General features: G+C 43.1%; 1 protein-coding gene across 1 annotated transcript; it reads right to left on the reverse strand.

Moving 5' to 3' along the window:
* Positions 1 to 1,634: 1,634 nt before the first annotated feature.
* agpat2 (1-acylglycerol-3-phosphate O-acyltransferase 2 (lysophosphatidic acid acyltransferase, beta)) lies at positions 1,635 to 18,208 on the reverse strand. Its single transcript, XM_084571871.1, has 6 exons — positions 17,785 to 18,208; positions 11,854 to 11,987; positions 6,655 to 6,830; positions 6,466 to 6,561; positions 5,119 to 5,191; positions 1,635 to 5,030 (listed from the first exon to the last, which is right to left on the reverse strand). The coding sequence occupies exons 1-6, from the start codon at positions 17,958 to 17,960 to the stop codon at positions 4,873 to 4,875; spliced, it is 813 nt and encodes a 270-aa protein (XP_084427997.1). The 5' UTR covers positions 17,961 to 18,208; the 3' UTR covers positions 1,635 to 4,872.
* Between the last annotated feature and the right edge of the window lie 3,416 nt (positions 18,209 to 21,624).

Here is a 21,624-nt window from a genome sequence, read left to right on the forward strand (position 1 = left end):
CTGATCCGAAATTTCAACTTAGCTGTTTACACTGACAGTAAATAAATGTGTCTGCACATCTGTGTACGTGGCGCCGCACCACATCTACCACAACTTTTTTTTTTTTACTTGTTCTCGAAGGAAACATCTGCTGCAATTAAAATAAACTGCCTATACTCCACCAAAAAGAAAGGTCACACACTCTAATATTTCGTTGGACCGCCTCTAGCTCTGATTACAGCACTCATTCTCTGTGGCATTGTTTCAGTAAGCTTCTGCAATGTCACCAGATTTATTTCCATCCAGTGTTGCATTAATTTTTCACCAAGATCTTGTATTGATGATGAGAGAGTCTGACCACTGCACAGAGCCTTCTCCAGCAAATCCCAAAGATTCTCAATGGGGTTAAGGTCTGGACTCTGTGGTGGCCAATCCATGTCTGACAGTGATGTCTCATGCTCCCTGAACCACTCTTTCACAATCTGAGCCCCATGAATCCTGGCATTGTCATCTTGGAATATGCCCGTGAACATCAGGGAAGAAAAAATCCATTGATGGAATAACCTGGTCATACACTATATTCAGGTAGTCAGCTGACCTCATTCTTTGGGCAACATAATGTTGCTGAACCTAGACCTGAGCAACAGCAGCAACCCCAGATCATAGCACTGCCCCCACAGGCTTGTACAGTAGGCACTAGGCATGATGGGTGCATCACTTCATCTGCCTCTCTTCTTACCCTGATGCCCCCATCACTCTGGAACAGGGTAAATCTGGACTCATCAGACCACATGACCTTCTTCCATTGCTCCAGTGTCCAATCTTTATGCTCCCTAGCAAATTGAAGCCTTTTTTTTTCCCAGGTAACCTCGCTGATTAGTGGTTTTCTTAAGGCTACACAGCTGTTCAGTCCAAATCACATTGTGCGTGTGGAAATGCTCTTACTTTCACTATTAAACGTAGCCCTGAGCTCTACAGTTGTTTTGATTTCACCAAACGTTTAAGTGATCGCCAAACACAATCATCTCCGACCACATTTCTTCCCAAAAACGATGGTTCCCCACTATCCTTCCAGTTTTTAATAATGTGTTGGACAGTTCTTAACCCAGTTTTAGTAGTTTCTACAATCTCCTTAGATGTTTTCTCTGCTTGATGCATGCCAATGATTTGACCCTTCTCAAGCAGACTAACATCTTTTCCACGACCACAGGATGTGTCTTTAGACATGGTGGTTTAAGAAATGAGAAGCTACTCATTGCATCAGTTGGGGTTAAATAACTTGTTGCCAGCTGAAAGATAATCACCCATGCAGTAATTATCCAATAGGAGGCTCCTACCTATTAGCTTAGTTAAATCCAGGTGGCGACTGCTTTTTTTGTTTGGTTTACACCCACATCTCTTAGTCCAACTTTAAAGTCCTTCTGATTGGGGCCTTTTTATTCTTACTGGGATATTATTCAGATTATTAGTGGACTTAGTAGTGTGGACTAGTTCAGCTGATCTTCGCCTGCTTTATCAGAAAACACAACGACCATCTACAAGCAAGCAAGCAGTCGTGGTGGAGTTAGAAAAGAGGATGTGGCAGAAAGTGTCAATGCTGACGTTGAGCGTTTCCACGAACAATTTCAAAATAAGTCACTTCAGTGCACAAGCACTTAAGAACCAAAGAAAAAAAGAAAGTACTTTTATTTATTCTTCCGCTGCAAGGCATTCACATGTACCCATGAATAGGTGAAATCAAAGAACACTACATCATCAGTATTCAGATCAGATGCTATGACGGGCGTCTGGACCACGTGTGCATACTCATACACACACACACACATACAGTAAAAGGACCACACACACACGCCTCAGCAGGACGTCAGCTCTGTTCCTCATATCCATCTACTTTAATAGCTTTGGTGAAAATCAGAAGAAATATTATTATTTTTGTTTTTCCCCCCACACCTTAACTCAGCATGAAAAGTGCTTTTAATAAGGTCGAGAATACTTGGGAGTCCCAAAATAAAAAAAAATAAAAAAAATAAAAATTAAAAAAAAGCCTGTCTCCAGCTTACAAATCACACAATTACAAAAATGAGCAGGAACAAATGGATCAAACACTCCATTAACTAAATTTATTATTATCATTTTTGGAAGAAACCCATAAGGTAGCTTTTTTTTTTCTTTTCTTTTTAAACATTCGAACTGCTTGCTGCAAAGGTAAAAATCTGCTTTTACAGACAATAAATATATTTAAACTAAGAAAAGAAAATACAGAATTAGATCAGTTATAATTATTATTATTATAATTAGAAGTAGTAGTAGTAGAAGTAGTAGGGGCGTACGGTCCTCCTGACTGTTTTTTAAAGCAGGAAATCTACTGTACAGCAGCATACAGGCCTGGTACAGATAAATCAGTTCACATGAGATGTGTGTCTGTGCGCACAGCGAGTCAGTCGAAGACCCTGTTCACACCTGGTACTGACACATCGAGTCTCGATTCTTCTAGATTTAAATTCAGGGGCGAACACGCACAAAACGCATCGGGCACAAGGTGTATTTGAGATCCCAATTGCTTGTGACCGCTTTATTTTTAGCGACGTGAACACTCCTACTACTCAACCGATGTCCTCTTGCTTCATTCATTCAGAAAAAAGAAACACATAACGGCTATTCTGAATGATTGCAAGAAAATATGTAAAAGAAAAAGCGTATATTTTGTCCTTGTAGCAATAATTAACAAATGAACCACGTGTGGTTCATTAGCCATGCGGAGTTCGGCTCTCCAACTAATGAGCGGACATTTTTCTTGTCGACATTGCTCTGTTTGTTTGGGTTTCCTGGGTTAAATTATGTATTCTGAGCTTTGTGCAGGTCTCGAAAATGTCGGGGCGTGGATGAATAAATAACTGAGGTGATTAATGTGTGTGCTTTCAGGGATTGGGAGAGGCTTTACAGCTTGTTCCAAAATTTCTATCATATCCCCAAATTTGGATACGCGCCCGCAAAAGAACGGTGCTGTTCATGGTTCTGAAACCGCAGACGCAACAAGAGACGCGTTTTTTTTAAAACACCAGGTCTGAACAGGGCCGGTTAACGCTCAAATAAATAAATTTCTTCGATTTAAAAAGTGGGACGACCTCCGTTTTTTTTTTTTACTAAAGAGAGAAAATATTCGTAACAAATATCCTGAATGCTGAAAATACATTCTCAAGATGGGCAAAACTCAGTGATTCTACAGACAGAGTGTAAAAAGCAGAGAGCAAAGTGAAATTCTAAGACCTGGATGTAAAAACAATAATAATGATAATAAAAAAAGAAAAGCGTTCAGTCAGTTCTACGTGGTTAGCCGTTATTGTCGAGAAACACGCATTACAAAACATTAGCAATCGATCCAAAGTGCAACGACGACCACCAACTCAAATTTAAGGCCAAAAACCGTTTTGGATAATCTTTCTACAGGGTAATAACTCGTTTCTCACTTTCATATGAATAAAAAAAAAAAGCCAATTTAACAAAGTACATCATTGAACTCTTCCTTAGATGCAGATTTGTCAGGGATGTTGGCGAATCATCCGGCTAATCGGAACATATTAAATCAAATCAAAAAAGAATTTATAATAATAATAATAATTTCACAGTTATTCACAATTTACCCTCGTCCTCACAGCAAGAACCGCTTCCTGTCATTGGTAGTCAATCGGTGGATGACTCATTGAGCGCGTCACAGCGAGATAATAATAGTAATAATAAAAATAAAAAAAAAAGCAAAGAAGAAGAAGAAGAAGAACCTCCGTCATGGCACAGCAGGCGGCTTGCACTTTGGAACAGTCGGACATTGCACTTCATGAAGTCACCTATTTTTGTTTTTTTGACACATCTTGAACAACCTCTTTGCAAGGAGGATGTGATCACTTAGAAAAAAAAAATAAAAAAATGATGTGAAAATAAATATAAGCGAGAAGACACTTGCTGCTCAGTTACTTCTGTTTTTTTTGGAAACTGAAAGAAAGCACAAAGATACACCAACAATACACGACACTGAAATCTGCTCGCTGAAGTCCGTTAATTCAGTACAGATGGGTGCTATTGTTACATCTTCTAACCCTTCGCGTTCCTCGCTTTCTGACATCATGAAGTATGTCGTGGAGCTATTGGTCACTGAGCTGAAGAGCCAGTATGGATGCAGAGTTGTATTCGAAGTGACAGAGCCGAAGGAGTCCGTGGACGGCCCGGCGTCGACCTCTCACCTCCACGCGCTCGCGGAAGACCCCGACTCTGTTCGTCTTTAGGCAACAGACTGGAATGCAGAAAGGGGAGAACGCACTAAAAGCGAAGGAAGGAAGGAAGGAGATGGGGGTACTTTGCGTGTGTGCGAGCGAAACCAAGGCAGCGCGAGAGGAAAACATAAATATCCACTGACATTTATGAAGAGAAAAGCTGAACGGAAGGCAGAAGGAGACCAAAAAAAAAAATAATAAAAAAGGCAGAAGAAAGTACAAAAGAAACGGTTATAAAGTGAGATAATAACAAAGCCAGGCTTTCCAAAGCGAGGATGAAGGTGGGCTGAGCCATCCAAAAAAAGGCATGCATGAACAACGCACATCCATACTGTTCGGCTCGCCGTCCGTCACTCCGCTCACGGCGTGCAGAGCTGCCGCCGCTCGCCCGGTGCTGCTGCAGGACACAGTGAGGGTCAGGACTGACTGTGCTGTATGGTCAGGCCAGAGGCAGACGACAACAGGTTTCATGACAAGAGACCGGTGTCATGTCGTTTCCTTGGCCAGGTAATCGGACAAAAACCTGGGGGAGCGCAAAAAGTGGGAGGGGGAGGGGGAGGGGAGGGTCTTGGTGGGAGAATGGGTCTCAGATGGGGCTGAGAAAAGAGGCGGGAGCGTGGTTAAGTGTTCAGTGACTTATGGGCCCGTTGCTATGGGTCACGGACTTGGAGACCTCCAGGAAGGCCGAGCGCATCACGTCGAAGGATTTGTCGGACAGGGACGCCACGTCGTCCGACGTCATCCCCTTTGTATCGATCTTTGGGAGGATCTTCAACGTGATGGTCCCTGCGGAGGAGCACAACTTGTTTCATTTAACGCCTCATACAGATGTGGACTGCTTCACATTGAGACATGACACATCTAGGAGAGTTACCCGAGTTGAACTGCTTTTCTTTCCGTAGGTAGAAGTTGCCGTAGGAGGAGAAGACGATGGGGATGATGGGTACCTGCGTAAAAAAGGAGAAAGACGTGAAGCGGTGAAGAGAGGAAAGGAGGCCTTCAGCGCGTTACGTCAAAACACAATCACCTCTCACTTTCTATGTCAAGAACACAAATTTAATCTGATCTGAAGCATTTGGTGTTTTTCTAAGCGAGCCAAAGGATTTAAAACACGGACAGAAATACTCGACTAAACCAACATCGCATTCTCTCTCTCGCACACACACAAGCTCAGCGGGACTCGAGCAATCTCCATCTCCTCCACCGCTGCTAGCTAATAGAGGCCGAGCTGCTCTCTCTCGAGACCCCGAGTGGCCCTTCAACAGGACTGCCTGAGCCAAACGTGTCTCCCCCCGGGGGCTGTCCTGCTTCCACTCAATCTGCCCGGCTGGGTACGAACGGGAAAAGCGCTGCGCCATAACTCAGCAGAGATAAAAAAAAAAGTCTCTGTTCACACAGAAACAGTCTCAAGTGTAAAGAGAAGTCAAGAGGGAAAAGTAAAATATAGTGTGTGTTATTCCAGCTCCCCAACAACACGCACCTAAACACCAAACAACATCCAAACACTGTTTGTTTAACACACAGAGTCGGCAAACCCTGAAGCGCGGCGCGCCTATAGAAAATGTGAACGTGTTCGCTAATGAGGAGCAGCAGGACTTTATTTTCGTAGCCTCTCGGCCCCCGGTGCATATCTGAACCAAACTGATATTAATCTTCAGCAGCGCACACACTACAAGGTCTGCGGTTTCTGGCCAGAACTCGTTCGACAATGTTTTTCTAATTCATTCCACCTGTCTGAACTGAGCGTGTGCCAAGAAACATCCAGAACGGAGACCTCCCACCTGCGGAGATGAAATGTGTAAATGCACACAGCTGAGCGTCTGCCCTCCCTCTAATAATCTGATGATGAATAGAACAATACCAAAGTATGGACGACAGAATGAGAAGTGCTAAAAATGCTATTAAGATGATTTCAGAGCACTCATTTGTAGAAGCCAGGCTGAATTGATGCCATCGTTCATCAGTGAATACGGTTAAATCATAATTTAGTCTTGCATCATATAAGGCTGCTAGCTCCCCCATGTGTTTAAAAGCAGCACAATGTCACCCTCCCTCTCGTTCTGGAATCTAAAGTTGGCAGAAGTTTCACAGCACCTCTGTCGGGGCTTAATGCACGATTATGGACAGGATACAGACAGGACAGCTCACCCTCTACTCCACCGAGTACACAGAACCCCAAAACGGAATTCGAAATTTAAAGGACGTTAAAGAAATAACTCACTTGTGCCTGCACTGCCAGGTGGAAAGCACCTTTTTTGAAGGGCAGCAGGTCGCCGTTCTGGTTACGCGTTCCCTCGGGGAACACCCACAGACGAATCTGCGAAGGTCAAAGAACAAGTGTTGAGGAGAATCGTCCCACATCTGCGTCCGTCTCTAAAAGTGTGAAAAAACCGCGTCAACGAGAGGTCACCTGGTCGTCCAGCATGGTTTTGGCGGCGTCCACCATGACGCTCTTGGCATCGCTCGTCTTCTTGCGGTTGATGAAGACGATGCCGCCAAGCCAGCAGACGAGGCCCACCGTGCCGGCGTAGACCAGCTCCTTCTTGGCAATCATGGTGCAGCGGTCCGGTAAAACCTCCATCAAGCCTGGAGAAACAGGGGACGAGAAGGTCGACCTTCAGGTTTTTGAAACGTGCCAGACAGTCAGAGCTAATATATATGTAGACGGTATTTTAAGTCGAATACACAAGAGCCGCCAGTTCTCATACCCACAAGTGCATATGTTGTACTTTTGCTGTATATACTCTGGAAATTGAGCACTCAGCCAAACATGGAATATGTTTTAATTCTGATATTTAATTATGTCGAAATCAAATGCAAAACTTAATTTAAATAGCTGGTGGTTTAAATCAGAAAAAGAAACTGAATAAATTAAAAATTAAAAATGTTTTTTTTGACCACTTAAACCATATTTACCCTTAATAAATGACCAAAAAAGCAAAAATGTGTGGCTAATAACAGCCCCCCTAAAATAATATCATATTACCCTGGTTGGCCATTGATTATAAAGCTTTAATTGTACAATATTTGTTGCATTTTTGACAAAAAAACGTAAAAATACTGGTCACGGTATTCGTTAAGGGCATTGAGATAAAGAGTACCAGTGAAAGAAGATTACACGTTGCTGCATGTACCTTGTGTATAAAGAGATTCAAGGTTAAACACACTCTCATAATCGGCTCATGTTTCACCACCTGGATGCAACCGCGGTGCAACACCAACTATGAAAAGAAGCTGCGTATCAGTGAAGTCTTTCCGTCATTAATACGTGTACAGGAGCTGCACCGGTGACTCAACGCGAGCTTTGGCCTCACCACCTGATCCCGTCCTATCTCTCCGTGACCGGATTTCATCAGGTGTAAAGTCTGCCGATGTAACGCGCGATGTCGGGAGAGAGACGCCGCTTTCTTTATGGGCCGTTATCTCCGCGTGTTGCGCGTACGTTGCGAAATGTTTTATTAGCAGAGAGCGAGCGAGCGCACATAACGCCAGAGAGAGGAATCCAAAATGAGAAAGGAGAAAGAGCAGAAACGGAGCAGAACCAGAAGAGCAAAAATTACGTGGAAAAAAAAGAGAGCGTGAAACGTGGTGAGGGTTTTTAGCTCCTTACAGTCTTATCACATCAGCTCTGAGCTATTAATGGCTGGGTGTAGCAGTTGGCATGGTAACTTGGACGCCAAACAAGCCTCATGCTGAGTTTTCTGTGTGCTAATTAGATTCCTAGCTCTCTCCCCCTGCTGTCACTAACCTGGCCTTGAGCCTGCCCTCATCACTCACCAGCTCATAGAAACACTCTCCCAGGCACTGATGGAGGGAAAACACACCTCCGCTAAAAACAAGTGTCCTCAACACTTGGACTAAAGACTACGAGGAATGAGGCAATGTTTAAAGACAGTCAAATAAATCACAGCATAAACAAGGGCCGAAATCAAAACCTTTCGATAACGCTTTTAAATTTAAAACCGGCTTTAATCTAGGGTCCAACGAGTCCAGTGTTTTATCGTTTGATTATTGATTACAGTCTGCAGGTTTTGTTTGTGTCTTAGGTGCCAAATGGTCGGCTGTTTGCCAGTGTCAGGCTGTACTTGAGTCCGTGGCCCTAGCCTTGGCGGCTTTTCAGCATATTCAGCATGTTGCATCGGTGGTGGGAGGATACGGTGAGAGGGATAACTCCGATTGGCCGTTCAGTTTAACTAATTTAGTGCAAATGGCTGTAGTCTTCGTGGTGTGTTCAAGTGCGTCTTCAGATAAAGATGATGTGAGGCGCTTTGTTGCCAGTAGTTTTTTGATTTCAGTTTGGTGTGTCCATACCATAGACTGTATAAAAAGTGGATGCCATGACAGCTTCTTTAAAGTGGAGACAAAACGTGGAGCTCCCCCTGGTGGCTGGCTCCAGTAAAGGTCATAAGCTCCACCTCCTCCATGTTGGTGGATGGAACTTGGGCCTAAAGTAAAACACTATAATACACGTCAAATAACTTATTTTCAAGGACGGTTTCTGTAATTTTAGGTGGTTAACATAATGGTGATGTATATATGCAGAAGTTTTGTATCAGGAAGTTATTTGATGCTATAAAAACAGGATTATGATGACTGACATTTGTTTGCCACTGACAACTGTTCCGTGAATCCAACATGTCTTTATAACTGGTGGAGGTATAGCAGAGTGCAGTATTAATAAAACGCAAACGCCAGTGAATCTAGAGGAAGTATGGGCAGGTCATTGGTAACGTGGCTCCACTCTTGGACTATACGCCGCAAACTCCAAACAAGATGGCACTGCCAGTATCCCTGGAATTCCCGCCTTGGTGTGGCCAATGGGAGGAAGTGGAGACACGCCATCCATTTTTCTACAGTCTTTGGTCCGTACCATTACATCTGTCTGACACTTATCAAACCAGCAGAAGAATCTGGTTTAGCAACCAAAACCATTGTTGCTAGAACCAGGAGGCCGGCGCTGACTTTCCCTTAATGAACTGTGAGGAACGGAGATGAAAGTCCTGGACGGTGGCACCAGTGATGTCTTCAGCAGCCCTAACAGTCCATTTGAGTCTGCTCTCCTGCTGTTTGTTGGCTAATCCAAACCAGACCGTGACTAATGACCAGTGTACACAGGATCCGGCCACATTCCGGCTCCGTCATGGCTGCCGCAGACAATCCCGCCGTATCTCATCCCAAACACTGAGCAAAATCCACAGTGTAATTGTTACCGTTTACATATTTTCGGTTCCTGTTGTCAGGAAATGAAACAACCATGAAACCTGATCGCTGCAATAAATACGCCGTTTCCCCAAGCTCCTGAGATGCAGGTCTTTATAGTGCGATCGTAAAATTGTCAGACAGAACAAACAAAATAGGGATTAAAACAAAAGCTGAGCTCTGAGATCAGCTATACTGACGAAAAGCTGCGTCTGCAACTACATCTAAACGAGCCGTCTGCAAACACATATTTCTGCTGGTTAAAGATTCAAAATTTAAACTACAGCATAAACAAGGCTGCTGAAGAACAGATGCTCCACTTCTAAAACTGTAACAGAGCTCTGACTACGCAGCCTGAACGCTTTATACATTTGCATAGACAAAGACTTAAAAACTTGAAGTTGTTTGGTAACTATGAAAAGCAAAACACAAATCCCTGTCACACATAAAGCGTTTTTCCCTTAATATGGCAACTTTGTGAGGATCTGTGTGAGAGAAAACCATCAACCCTCCAGCTAGTTGAGGCTATAGTTTCTCGTGTCATTGTATCAGTGAGTTCATCCAGGTCAGCAGTCAAACCACTCAAAGCAGGCCAGCAGCTTTAGCTTTGCCTCGCTGCTCACTTCTGACCACAGTTATTTGTCCGGCAGTGCTTCAGCGTGTTCCCTTTTCTGGTCCAGCGCTCCTAATTTAATGTGTAATTCAGCTGTTGATGGCCGAGACTCTCTCCAGGATCGTGACGAAGAAGTGTAGAATGCTCTGCGCTAGGGACGTCCCGAGTACAATGATCGGAATCGGGCTTCAGCCAAGCCTGAAAATAAAACCACGACCATAAACCAAAACCGCGTCTCTGTAGCGTCACGTCTTCTTCTTCCTCTTCTGTTTTAACACTGGTTGGCTCGGGTCGGAGCCGTCTACTGTGGCTGTGTGAAAGACCTTTGGCAGCAATTTGTAATTTATGCAATGGGGATGTCTGGCGAAGGTGATAGTAGGAGATTGTCGCTCAATACTACCAACTGGATTCGACACAAAAAAAACATATACGTCAAGTACGCTCAGGCGAAGGTTGCACCGACACTGAACGCTGCGTTTAAGTTTCCTTGAGGCAGCGTCAATGAGTAAAATATCACACAGAGGGTTGTGGAGTTTATGGCGCTGAAGGACCAGACCTTTACTAGAGTAGAGGACACAGGGTTGTGTCGTCTGTTGGAGCTTCTGGCGCTAAGGTAGAGCTGCCCTCTCCTCGCTACACCAGCCTTGACAGCCCTATTTATTGGACTTAATCCAGTCGCATGGTGCACACACTTTTGGAGAATACAAGTAAGACAAGAAAAGCCTTTACAAATTTCGTTCATTTAAGATATAATTGGGAATCGGACTGGCCGATTGGTATCAAGGGACATCCCTACAGAGACAAAATCTCTTTTTTTGACAACGTGGTACAGCCCATTGTGGAGTGTCCAATCTGCCAAAAATAGAACAACATTGTTTACAATACTGAAATCACTCAATAGAACATGATGGACTGGAACAGACCAACATTGCTGGTGTCTTCACGGACTCCAGCATCGTAAACATGAGTTAAACCACTTAGTTTTCTTACCCCCATGCTTCTGTACCTCCTGGGAACTGTGCAAACATGGACATAAACAATGTTTTTATTCCAACCAGAGAAAAACAACTGGATCAAGTGTTCATATGGCTATCACGAGCAAATCTGTTCACACTGAACAGATTACCAAAGGTTTACACCACGACTCTAAATCATTTTGAAACGTCCCTCGGATCCGGCCGGTCCTTTCTGATTGAGGAGGTAGTTCCTGATTGGACTATGGTGTCTTGAGGTGAGATGTCACTACTTACAACCTCCATTTATCTAAAAACAGAATTTGCTCCTACTTTCTTTCTCCATCGACTCCCGATATGAATACTGTCCTGGAGATGTCAACAAAGTTAGGCCTCCACGAAGCACAAGGAAGCAGAGAGCGAATATCTCTTGTTAATCCCACTGAGCATTAGCCACTTTCCCCTTTTATTGGCCAGGGAATACAGATTCACCACATGTATACTCGGCTGCAGATTCTGAAATCCCCGCTGTCGGAGCTTAACGGTACAATTCTTCCATCTGCGACTCCTGCGGCAATGACTGTAGACGACTGCTGCTTCTTCTAATAAGATGTCCAGAACTGTGTCAAAGTACTCAAGGTGAACTGGACTGAATGTACGACAAAACATACCTCGTTGTTCTGATGTTATTTTAGGCTTGGGAGATTAAAAAAAAAGAGAGAGAGAGGCAAAGCTGTCATCTGCACCATCATCTCCAGACAAATGATGTGATAGGCCGCCTTCCCTAGCTCCTCACATCCATTTCAGGCCGACTTTTAAATCTGAAATAAAATCCAATACCCACCCAAAACATCCAGGGAGCTCTGGTGGTTGGAGATGACGACGTAAGGACCCTCTGTCTGGAGATGCTCCCAGCCGCTCACTTCAAATCGAAGACCCAGGAAATACTTGACATGACGAACCAAGGAACGGATGATCCTGAGGGGGGAAAAGGGTAATTACAGCGCTGAGTAAGTACAGGTTACTCTTCACATGCAAGTGCAGTAGGCCGCATATTATTAACTAGAACTGTACGTTGAAAGGGTGGAGGAGACGGCATAAAGCCTATAAAGCACTAAAGGTGTTACAGTACACTGTACGCTTGCCAGCTAGCTCAGACATTTAAATCAATCACACAATATGATGTGTCTTATGAAGACATCTGGTAGATTAATTATGTTTCCTCTCTTTTAGCTCCGGTTGTTTCTTGGTTGGTTAAATAATTGCGTGTGTAACGCTCCAATAAGCTTTGAGAAAGCATGTCCACCCATCTGCCTCTGAAATTATGACACATATTTTATACCAGTAGTGAATCACTCAGCTTTTGATTTACACACATTTTTTTTTTTACCAACTACAAGGCCTAAAAGCTTTTTTAAAAAAAGATGACAACTATACCATATGGCCATCTCAAACATTTGCCTACAGTTATACTTCACAGGCTGGACTTTAGCCAACTTTTAGAGACATATTCCAAGCCACCGGGAGAATGATTACTTCCTGTTTAGCTTGGAATAACCTTTAGACCTTTAGCTGTCCTCTGACCTGATGGCAAATGTGTGTAAACCTGCAAAACCAGAACCACGAGCTAAAATGGGCTTACAAACCCGCATAGCTCAGTTGAATACTTGCACAAGTGATTTTTGCACGACCATTTCAATTCAAAAGTTCCTAAACCCAATACAGCATATAAAAAAACATCTACTTTACACACAGATGTTTCAGCGTATATACCGTCTCTGATAGGAGTTAGTCTTTCGGGACGTGTAACACCAGACCTTTGTGGAGACAAAGAAGATAACAGATGTTCACAGATATCTGAGGTGACCTCCGGACTGACTTGGAAAGCCTTCGGCGCGATTCCAATCGACCAGATCAAGGATAAGGGACATCGCCTGACATGATCATGCAGGTTTCTCTCAATCTGCGTGATCAAGAGTTTCATCACTTTCCTTGGAAAGCCAACAGATGACTTGAGAGCATTTTTTCCACACCTTAATCTCAATCTCGATGCCAATTATTGCATTGTAAATAACGCTGAACGCCGTAAATCTTTTCTACCTCTGAATAATTCCTCTGGGCTAAACTGTGCCAAAAGCATTAGATATAAACAAGCTAACACTTTCTTTGGCAACAGTATTTGAAGACTAAATCATTTATGCCACTTTATCTTACTTAAATTGCTATGTTTAACGTGCATAAACCAGCCAAAACATGATGGATTATTCTATTATTTTATTTGTTTTGTGCCTTTAGGTCTAGAACACAAAATAATCCATGTTTTTTTCTGCAAAGACAACAAACCTGCTGTAGTTGGCAACACCGGTGAGACATTTTACCTGCCTTCGCTTGAACTTTCTTGCAGCAAATAGTGCACTGAGCTTTGTCTGCATCATCAGATCTGAAATACAGATTCCTGCAAAAGTAGGTGAGCTCAAATGGGGACCAGACCGCGCACAAGCAAATGAACCGAAATGTAGCGATTTTGAAATGTTTTTGGAATGAGCTCACTGAAAAGATCACGCAGCCGTTATCGCATTACAAACCTTTTCCATGCAAAGCCGGACCGCAAATTTTGGAAAACAAACTAGCTGTTTTCCTGCTCAGCACAATAAAACTTGGCTGCCGTTCCACCACTAACTTGAACGTCCTTCCCTCCCTGAGAAAACAGCAGAGCCACTCTCCATCTCCTGTCTCGGGCCAGAGAAATCATCAGTTCAACATGTGTGCGTTCCTCGTCACTGAATCATAGACCCCCTGCCACGTCTTGCTCCTTTTGTTGTCTCTGTTTGGCTTTATTATAAAAAAAAACAAACACACATTCTACCAATCTTCCTGGCATTTAGGGTATAGTTGTTCATGTATCATTTCTTTTTTTAGGAATGTTTTACGCAACAGTTTCCAATTGTGCTGAAATAAGGCCTTCCAGACTAGCACAGATATGAAAAATGTTGAAATGCCCCCAACATCCTGAAGCAATGTTGGAAATAATAGATTCCATGTTTGTCGACTGTGTATGAAAGTCAACTTGCACAAAAATAAAACATTTACAGACACTTTTTAACAGCCTGTTCACAAAGTAACTTGTTAATAACGTGGACTTCTCCGGAGTTAACCTCAATAATTATTTGATGCCTTCTCTTTTTCAGCACCAAAGGTTGCCGCTCGATAATAAGCAAACAATACTAGCATGACCCTAAGTTGCCTAATAGGCAGTTTAGACTTCTGCGTTAAGTTCACGCAGAGGCTACGGCGACAACGCAGACACCTACGCAGCGCCATAAGTCATGTAAACCTCCCGAGAAATGTAACGGCGCGGCGACGCAGAGCACAAGAGCTGTGATTGGTCCGCTTGGTAGTAGCTTTAGCATTTCCGTCTGCCTCTCCATCGCCGCAATTTTCGAATTGATTGTTCTGGATCAATAAAGAATCTGTAACTGAGGAGGTTTGGAGATGCAGACATTTGTATGATTCGCGTTCGGCGCAAGTTTCAGTTGCAAGTGAAGCAGGAAGTGGAAAGTGAAGCAGGAAGTAGAAACTAAAATTAACCCGACTGGCAAGAAAGACAGCGCCGACTAGCATTTTGGTGGCGTTGTTACAGAGCGAACCAATCGGATGAGCACACAAGTATAAATGGCTCGCCCCGGAGTTGGCTACGTGTGTAGGTTACGCCATCAATTACTATATAAGCGGCTTTAAAGCAAATAAAAAAACATATGTCCTCTATTTTATCTGAAAACTGACCTTGTGCCAAATTATCTCCTAATCAGCCATCGTAAAATGAACAGATGTGACTGTAGCTTTGGTGGAGTTCGCTCCCCGGCTCCTTCAAAACCAATGTGGAGACTCCACGTGTCAAAAAGTCAAATGATGAGTCAGCAAACGTACAAAAACGACTCCTAAATCCCGCCGTTTGTGAGACGTGGCAGGTCACAAAGAGCTCCTATGGAAACGTACAAAGCCTCAGACAGCTTCATAATTCTGCACATGGGAAAGTTATTAACTTACCATTGGCATGTGACTCTACTTTCTAAAAGCAATCAGCCTACACTGCTGACTCACATGGAGCCAACCTTGCCCATGCACATTGGATTTGTAAACTACAGAAAAATTACTTTGACCTTTAACCCCAAACAGTCTGCAGGTTATCTTTCAATACAAGCAGTACGGTGATAACACACTCTATCTAGTGCAAAAGTCCCTGCTTATGCAATTAGTCAGTGTTGCAGCAATGTTCAATGGGATTGAAATGACCTCGGTTGAATTCTCTTTACGGCCAACCCGCTAAGCTGGTACTCTGCCTCATTTCATTATCAGTCTCTAATAAAGTTCCTTAGAGAGCACAGTAACATTTAGGCAAGAGCGCAAATCCCGCACAACCTAGAGAGATAAAAAGGTGAGCCTGACCCGCCATCCCGAGGATTATTGAACCAACAAACAGAGATTTGGCAAGCTAATTCAGTTTATTCACAAATTAGAGGGTGCCCAGGGACGGGATCACATGCAGAAATTACTATTTATATACACTATATTTATATAGATTAAGGCTGTCAATAGATTTAAGTGTCCAATTGCAATTAGTTAATGCACGTTCACGTAAATTAATCATACTTTTAAAGTCTGTTTTAAACGTACGTGGAAGGGATATTTTTCAAGTTTGTTTAACTCCTATCAACATCTCAGCTGCTCGGTTGCCTCTACTCAGTTTAAATCGACAGTGAACGCGAATAACTTGTCCAGAGAAGCATTCAGAAGCTTGTCGTTCAAAAAAAAAATAAAAAAGTGCTTGTTTGTTTCTTTCTCCTTCCACTTCTTTAGAGATTTTTGGTTGTTTCGGTGGTACAGGATGTATTACTACCCTCCGCAAGGGTGAAATTATTTACTATCCCCGCACTAGACTGCTCTCCACAGCTTTACTACTGCCCTGATGATTTACACGTCGACAATATTTACTTTTCAAATAAAGAGCAGGGGCGGCATGTAGCTCAATCCATACTGGAGTGATATTTTTTATGATCGACGTGTCTCTGTATGAAATATTTTTTGGCTAGGAAGTATACAAGAGGTTTATCTCGGCAACCAGAGCCTGGAACGTCCACTAGCTCGTCCACTATCCCCTACGAAGTGATGGGTGATGAGCGAAAAACGCTTTACACGTGGACGGGGCTTAATGCGCACAGACAGCAACACTGGTCTCCCGCTGATGTTAGACAGCATTACACACTATGGAACCTGAGCTCAAAGTAATTGTGAGTGAGAAAACCTAGCCTCATTCTTTTATCTCTTGTCATGAGATCCTAACCTGATGATTAATGCCGGACCTCCAGTGACAGGTAAAACCACGTGTCTGTAACAATACGCTGAAAACTAAGAAGAGTGTTTCAGAAAATGCATTATATGGATGCTTTAGAACATATACAAGCTTGTTCTGGCCCATGAGTGTGCTGTGTTGTGTCCAAGCCCTCTAAATCAGGTGCGAATAAAGCGGTCAACCGCAGATTTTACAGCTATGCGTGGCAGCAAATGCCTGGGACGGACTCCTCTGTCTTTCTAAAACGGGTGGCCGGTGTGTGTACAATCCCAAAACTCTATTCACCGCCCGCACAAGGTCAGACCCCGATTCGGCCGCTTTGTCACATGTCAACAGGTCCAGATAACCTTTGAGCTGACCGAATGGTACACTGGGGCAACATGACACCGCCACGGCTAACGTGACTGCGTAACTGACAGGGCTGATGTCAGCATGATCGGGGACAAGTGAGGTTGCGCTGAGGATGGGGCCCTCATAACTATTCAGTAACCCAACTCTAATCAGGGGAAAGTTGCCATCTGGCATCTGTCTCTTCAAGGTAATTACTGGAATGCAGTCAGTTGTGAGCGGCAATCCGTCCTCACCGACTAGATTTAACCACAAAAACCCTCCTGCTACAAAGCGGACACTGATATATCACTATCCTAACAGGAATCCATTCACCTTTAACATCGTTATACATTAAAGGGATCTAAATATGAGACATTTAAAACATAACCAACACTTTCTGTTGCCTCAAGAACTGACTGTCAGTGATTTTCAAACTAAAAGACAGGATTTATTGCAGGTTATAATTGTAAAATGGGAATTTCCAGTTGCCCTGCAGTGTGTATATAAGGTTAGCTCCACTTTTCAGAGTTGAACTGTCATAATTCCTGATTTAAAAGCTTAGTTTTTTCAATAAAGGACACTAGAACTAGCAAAACAATGACACCTCTGTGGTACCCAGTGGTCAGACTTGAACGGTATGCTCACCTCATGTGACTTGGCTAATAAGTATTTTTTTTTAGAGCAGATTAAAAGAAAAGTATTGGGCTTTTACATAATGCTAATGTTGTTTTTAGCAGCATTAGACATAACGGTTACACGTTAGCATCCTGGTTTTCAGCTAACACGTTCCTGCTGCCAATGTGTCAAATGGGGGCTAATAGTAGCATTTGTATGATTAAAAAATGCACCGAGAATTAATTATTTTTTTTGGTTTGTTATTGTTTTAAATGGCAGGCGTTTCAGCGGAGTCAAGGTGTGTAACAGCGGCGTCATTTTAACGCAACTCCTAGCCAAATTAAGACCGGCAACGTTGCTAATTTGAATGTTTAATATCGCCAACGGCTGCTGCTGCTGCTGCTGCTAGCCAGCTAGCCGGCTAACGAGCTAACGCAGGCTAGCTGTCAGAGCGACATTTATTATGCAAACAAAACTCACCTCATGTTTTCAACGTCTCTCCCCCCGCTCTTCAGTATGCACAGGGGGATCGCGATCAGCGCCAGGCACATCATGTAGGCCACGTAAAAGCACTTTTTGAAATAAAAAACAAACGTGCTGCTGGTCCACATCAGGAGCGGAACCAGCAGCAGCGGCAACATCCATAGCACATCCATAGCGAGGCGCCGCCGGGGGGGAAACTCTCACTCGCCTGCCAGCAGTAACACGCTCGGGGTCGGATGAGGAAGCCAGCTAGCCAGCTAAGGTACAGGAGAGGTGGGGCGCACCGCGACCCCGACAAACATTACACACTTGGGGAGGGGGGTATTCCTTTTAGGACACACCGGCGATGGCAATGCTTAACTCTGGCTGCACAAAATGAGCATGAAGCGCCGCTCATCTGTTGCTAAATGGTATCATGAGGTGGAGTCAGTCAAATCGTCATCGGTTGTGTGTTTTTTTTTTTTTCTTCTCTCCATTTCCGGTTTTGGCCACTATGTCAAATGTCACCAGCTAAACATTAACACTATAAATCTTTACTTTACAGCATATACATTTGAATTAAATTAGTATTAACTGCAAATAAATGAATATTTTTTAAACATATTCACTCAGCCCTTGTAGGATATGCAGCTTTTGTGTGGCTGAACACACACACATTTGTTTTATTTTGCCATAATTGGCCTATGTTGATTCACTCTCCCCAGTCTGTTAAACTACAACACGTGTAATTGGATTAGCAGTGATAATCCAATCCTTGGCTGTAATCTGACACTGTCCTGTAGCTCTGGCTGTGAAGTTTCAGCCACGTCCGAGAGCTCCGCTTGACATGATTCTGGAAGATTAGGATCAATCGGGCCATTAATCCTGGTTTAATATGTGCTGTGATCCCAGTCACTGGCTGACCCTGAACCTGGCATCAGTTTACAAGTCAGTTGAGTCATTTTAATTAACAATATGTAATGGAGAGAAGAATCCAGAGATCAAAACACTGTTTTGATACTGTTTTATTTTCAGGTTATGTTGAGGAACTCCTTAAAAAACTTAAATTACTTAAGTGTGTGCATTTCTGATGAGACAGATGTGCATGTCCACAACTATGAGTGACCCAGAGCCTGCTGGAAAAACATACAAGATCAAAATCAAGTCGGTAAAGTTTGCCTTTGAACCGGTAGGACATGATGGGTCGATGAACTGGAGTCATGGGATTCATATTCCTGCACAAACCACAAGCCGGATGCTTTGTTGATTCTATTCAGTCTACTGTAACAGAGCTTTTTTACCTGGCACACAGATACCTAGGCATATTAGCATAAAATGGTCCATTTATGTTTTAAATCCTCTCTTAAAACACGTTTGTTCTCTGTGTACAGCACTTTGGCCAGCTGTGTTGTTTTTAAAGTGCTTTATAAAAGAAAGGCTGATTGATTTTTTAACTCACTGTGAATTAAGATGATAATTGATTCCTTTTTGTAAGGAATTGACAACAAACCTCAATCTGCTGACTATTTCCCAAGCTGGAGGGACTAAAAGAGATTTGAAAGCATGCCTCATTTAGTGTTTACTTTTTGTCTTGAAAAGATATGGACGTGATCTTCTAGTGTGTTTGTGTTCTGTAGATATATGGGTGTGTTTGTGTATATAAATAGTTGTGGCTTATGAGTATGTTTATCTGGAAATTTATGAGAACAGTGCACCTGTTTGGTTTTCATTCTGGGCTTATCTATTTACGTGCATTTTTGAGGATTTTCATAAGAATGCAGAAGATTCGAGGCAGACTGTGGCCGCGCAAGGCACGCAAGGTGAAACCGAGAGCGCCCTGCTTATTGGGGAACCGGCAGCCTGAGCTGTGTAATGGAAACACCGCTTTGGAAAGAATTCAGCTGTCGTGTGATGGACTGCGAGGGTCCCTGTTGGCTCTTTAGTCCGTCAAACTCCTGCGTCTGGAGACTGTAAACACAGCAGAGGTTTCCAGTACTCAGCCCCTTTCAGTGTCCGCGATACTTCACTGCCCTTGAAGAGTTTAGGCAAGGAGACCCCGGACACCTGTTGTTGCTGTGGTATTGTTGCATAAGGATGTCAGGCATAGTTCTTTTGGTTTCAACAGTTTGCCACAAAAGGCCTTTGTGCACCCCCTGTTGGTGAATTAAACCAATTACCTTCAGGATGTACTGAACAAAATATAGATGATTATTGTTTGATGATGTGTGATTAGCACAACACAACTTTAATATACTCTGCCTGGCCAAAGCAAATTGAAAAAGGCTTCAATTTACTAGGGAGCATAAAGATTGGACTCTGGAGCAATGGAAGAAGGTCATGTGGTCTGATGAGTCCAGATTTCAGCTGTTCCAGAGTGATGGGGGCATCAGGGTGAGAAGCGAGGCAGATGAAGTGATGCACCCATCATGCCTAGTGTCTACTGTACAAGCCTGTGGGGGCAGTGCTATGATCTGGGGTTGCTGCAGTTGCTCAGGTCTAGGTTCAGCAACATTATGTTGCCCAAAGAATGAGGTCAGCTGACTACCTGAATATACTGAATGACCAGGTTATTCCATCAATGGATTTTTTTCTTTTCTTTAAGTGCATAACATTTGTGGCTGCAGATATGCAATGCACAAAATCCACTTAAAATTGTTGCCTTGCTTTTTCCCATTAATACATTTTGCATATAGACAGTGCATCTGGCTTTATACAGGAGGTCTGGGTCGTGGCTACCTTAAAATATATAACGTGTTGCTCAAAATACAGGTGCAACAAATGAAACTGATCAACTGAGAGCCTCAGTAAGCCTTGCACAAGTACATTTTTGTTACTGCTACTTCCTTGTATCAGTGTGCACCGCACATGCACTTGTTGCTCCATGGTGTCGCTTAGTTTCCTACCACTAGATGGCAGTGTTGTTGTAACAATACATGCATACACAATACATACACACCTCTGCTACAGAATAGAACTCCATGCAAGGATGCACATAATCCATCACAACAGTTATGATAATCGTCTACTGTTGTGAATGTTTTATGTCTCGATGATTAACACAGCCGTATTCTTTTTTTTTTTTCACAGCAAAGATTTTAGTTGGAAATGCACAACTTACGCATATCAAGTGTTTCATTAGGGCATGGGCAGTGTGTCAACATTCAGCATGCAATTTCCTTAGGCGACATGTGGAAATGTCTTCTTTGGAAATGCTTATATTTGTGCCCGAGGAATCTATAGGTACAGAAAATATAGGCTACGACTCTGTTACGACTGATATAAAAATGCACTCACTATTTGCAAGCCTGCTCAGGATGAGAGCTACAAAATTGACAATATTCAGTTACATTTTTAGCACCAATTACCGCATGCAAACAAGCAGTTAGGGTGCAAAGTTTTGCATAAACTCGCAATAAAGCAAATGAACTGCTATGACCACTCACTTTCGCTGCACTTTTTTTAATTTTTTTTTTATCATATGCTTCTTGGTGCATGGCCGCTTCTAAACTTTGCATCTTCACTGCAGCATCCGGTAAAAAAACCTTGTGGCTACTGTCGGGGTGAATCATATGTCAATGCACGGTTGATTATAGCCTTATCAGAGCAGAGACAAAGGCAGTAAGAGAAAGTTGGTTGCCCAGAAGTTAGTATTATAAACCCACTGGGAGTAGTCAATGAAACATCTGCCATGGGTGGTGACCTTTTTGAACCAACCCCCCTCTAGTGTATTCAGGCTTGAAGCATTTTCAGAGCAGGGCTTCTTCTCAGTCGCACAGAGAGAGATCAGGAGATATTAGCTTTATTGGTCAACCCTGCAGTGACACCCCCCTCCAACAAGCCTTTTTTTTTTCTCTCTCT

This window comes from Chelon labrosus, assembly GCF_963514085.1.
Source record: "Chelon labrosus genome assembly, chromosome: 22".
NCBI lineage: Eukaryota > Metazoa > Chordata > Actinopteri > Mugiliformes > Mugilidae > Chelon > Chelon labrosus.

Coding starts and splice junctions, on each gene's coding strand:
- agpat2 (XM_084571871.1), bottom strand. CDS start 17,960: ATGGATGTGCTATGGATGTTGCCGCTGCTGCTGGTTCCGCTCCTGATG. Junction 6,562..6,654: donor AAACCATGCTGGACGACCAG/GTGACCTCTCGT, acceptor TGACCTTCGCAG/ATTCGTCTGTGGGTGTTCCC. Junction 5,031..5,118: donor AGAAAAGCAGTTCAACTCGG/GTAACTCTCCTA, acceptor GCTCCTCCGCAG/GGACCATCACGTTGAAGATC.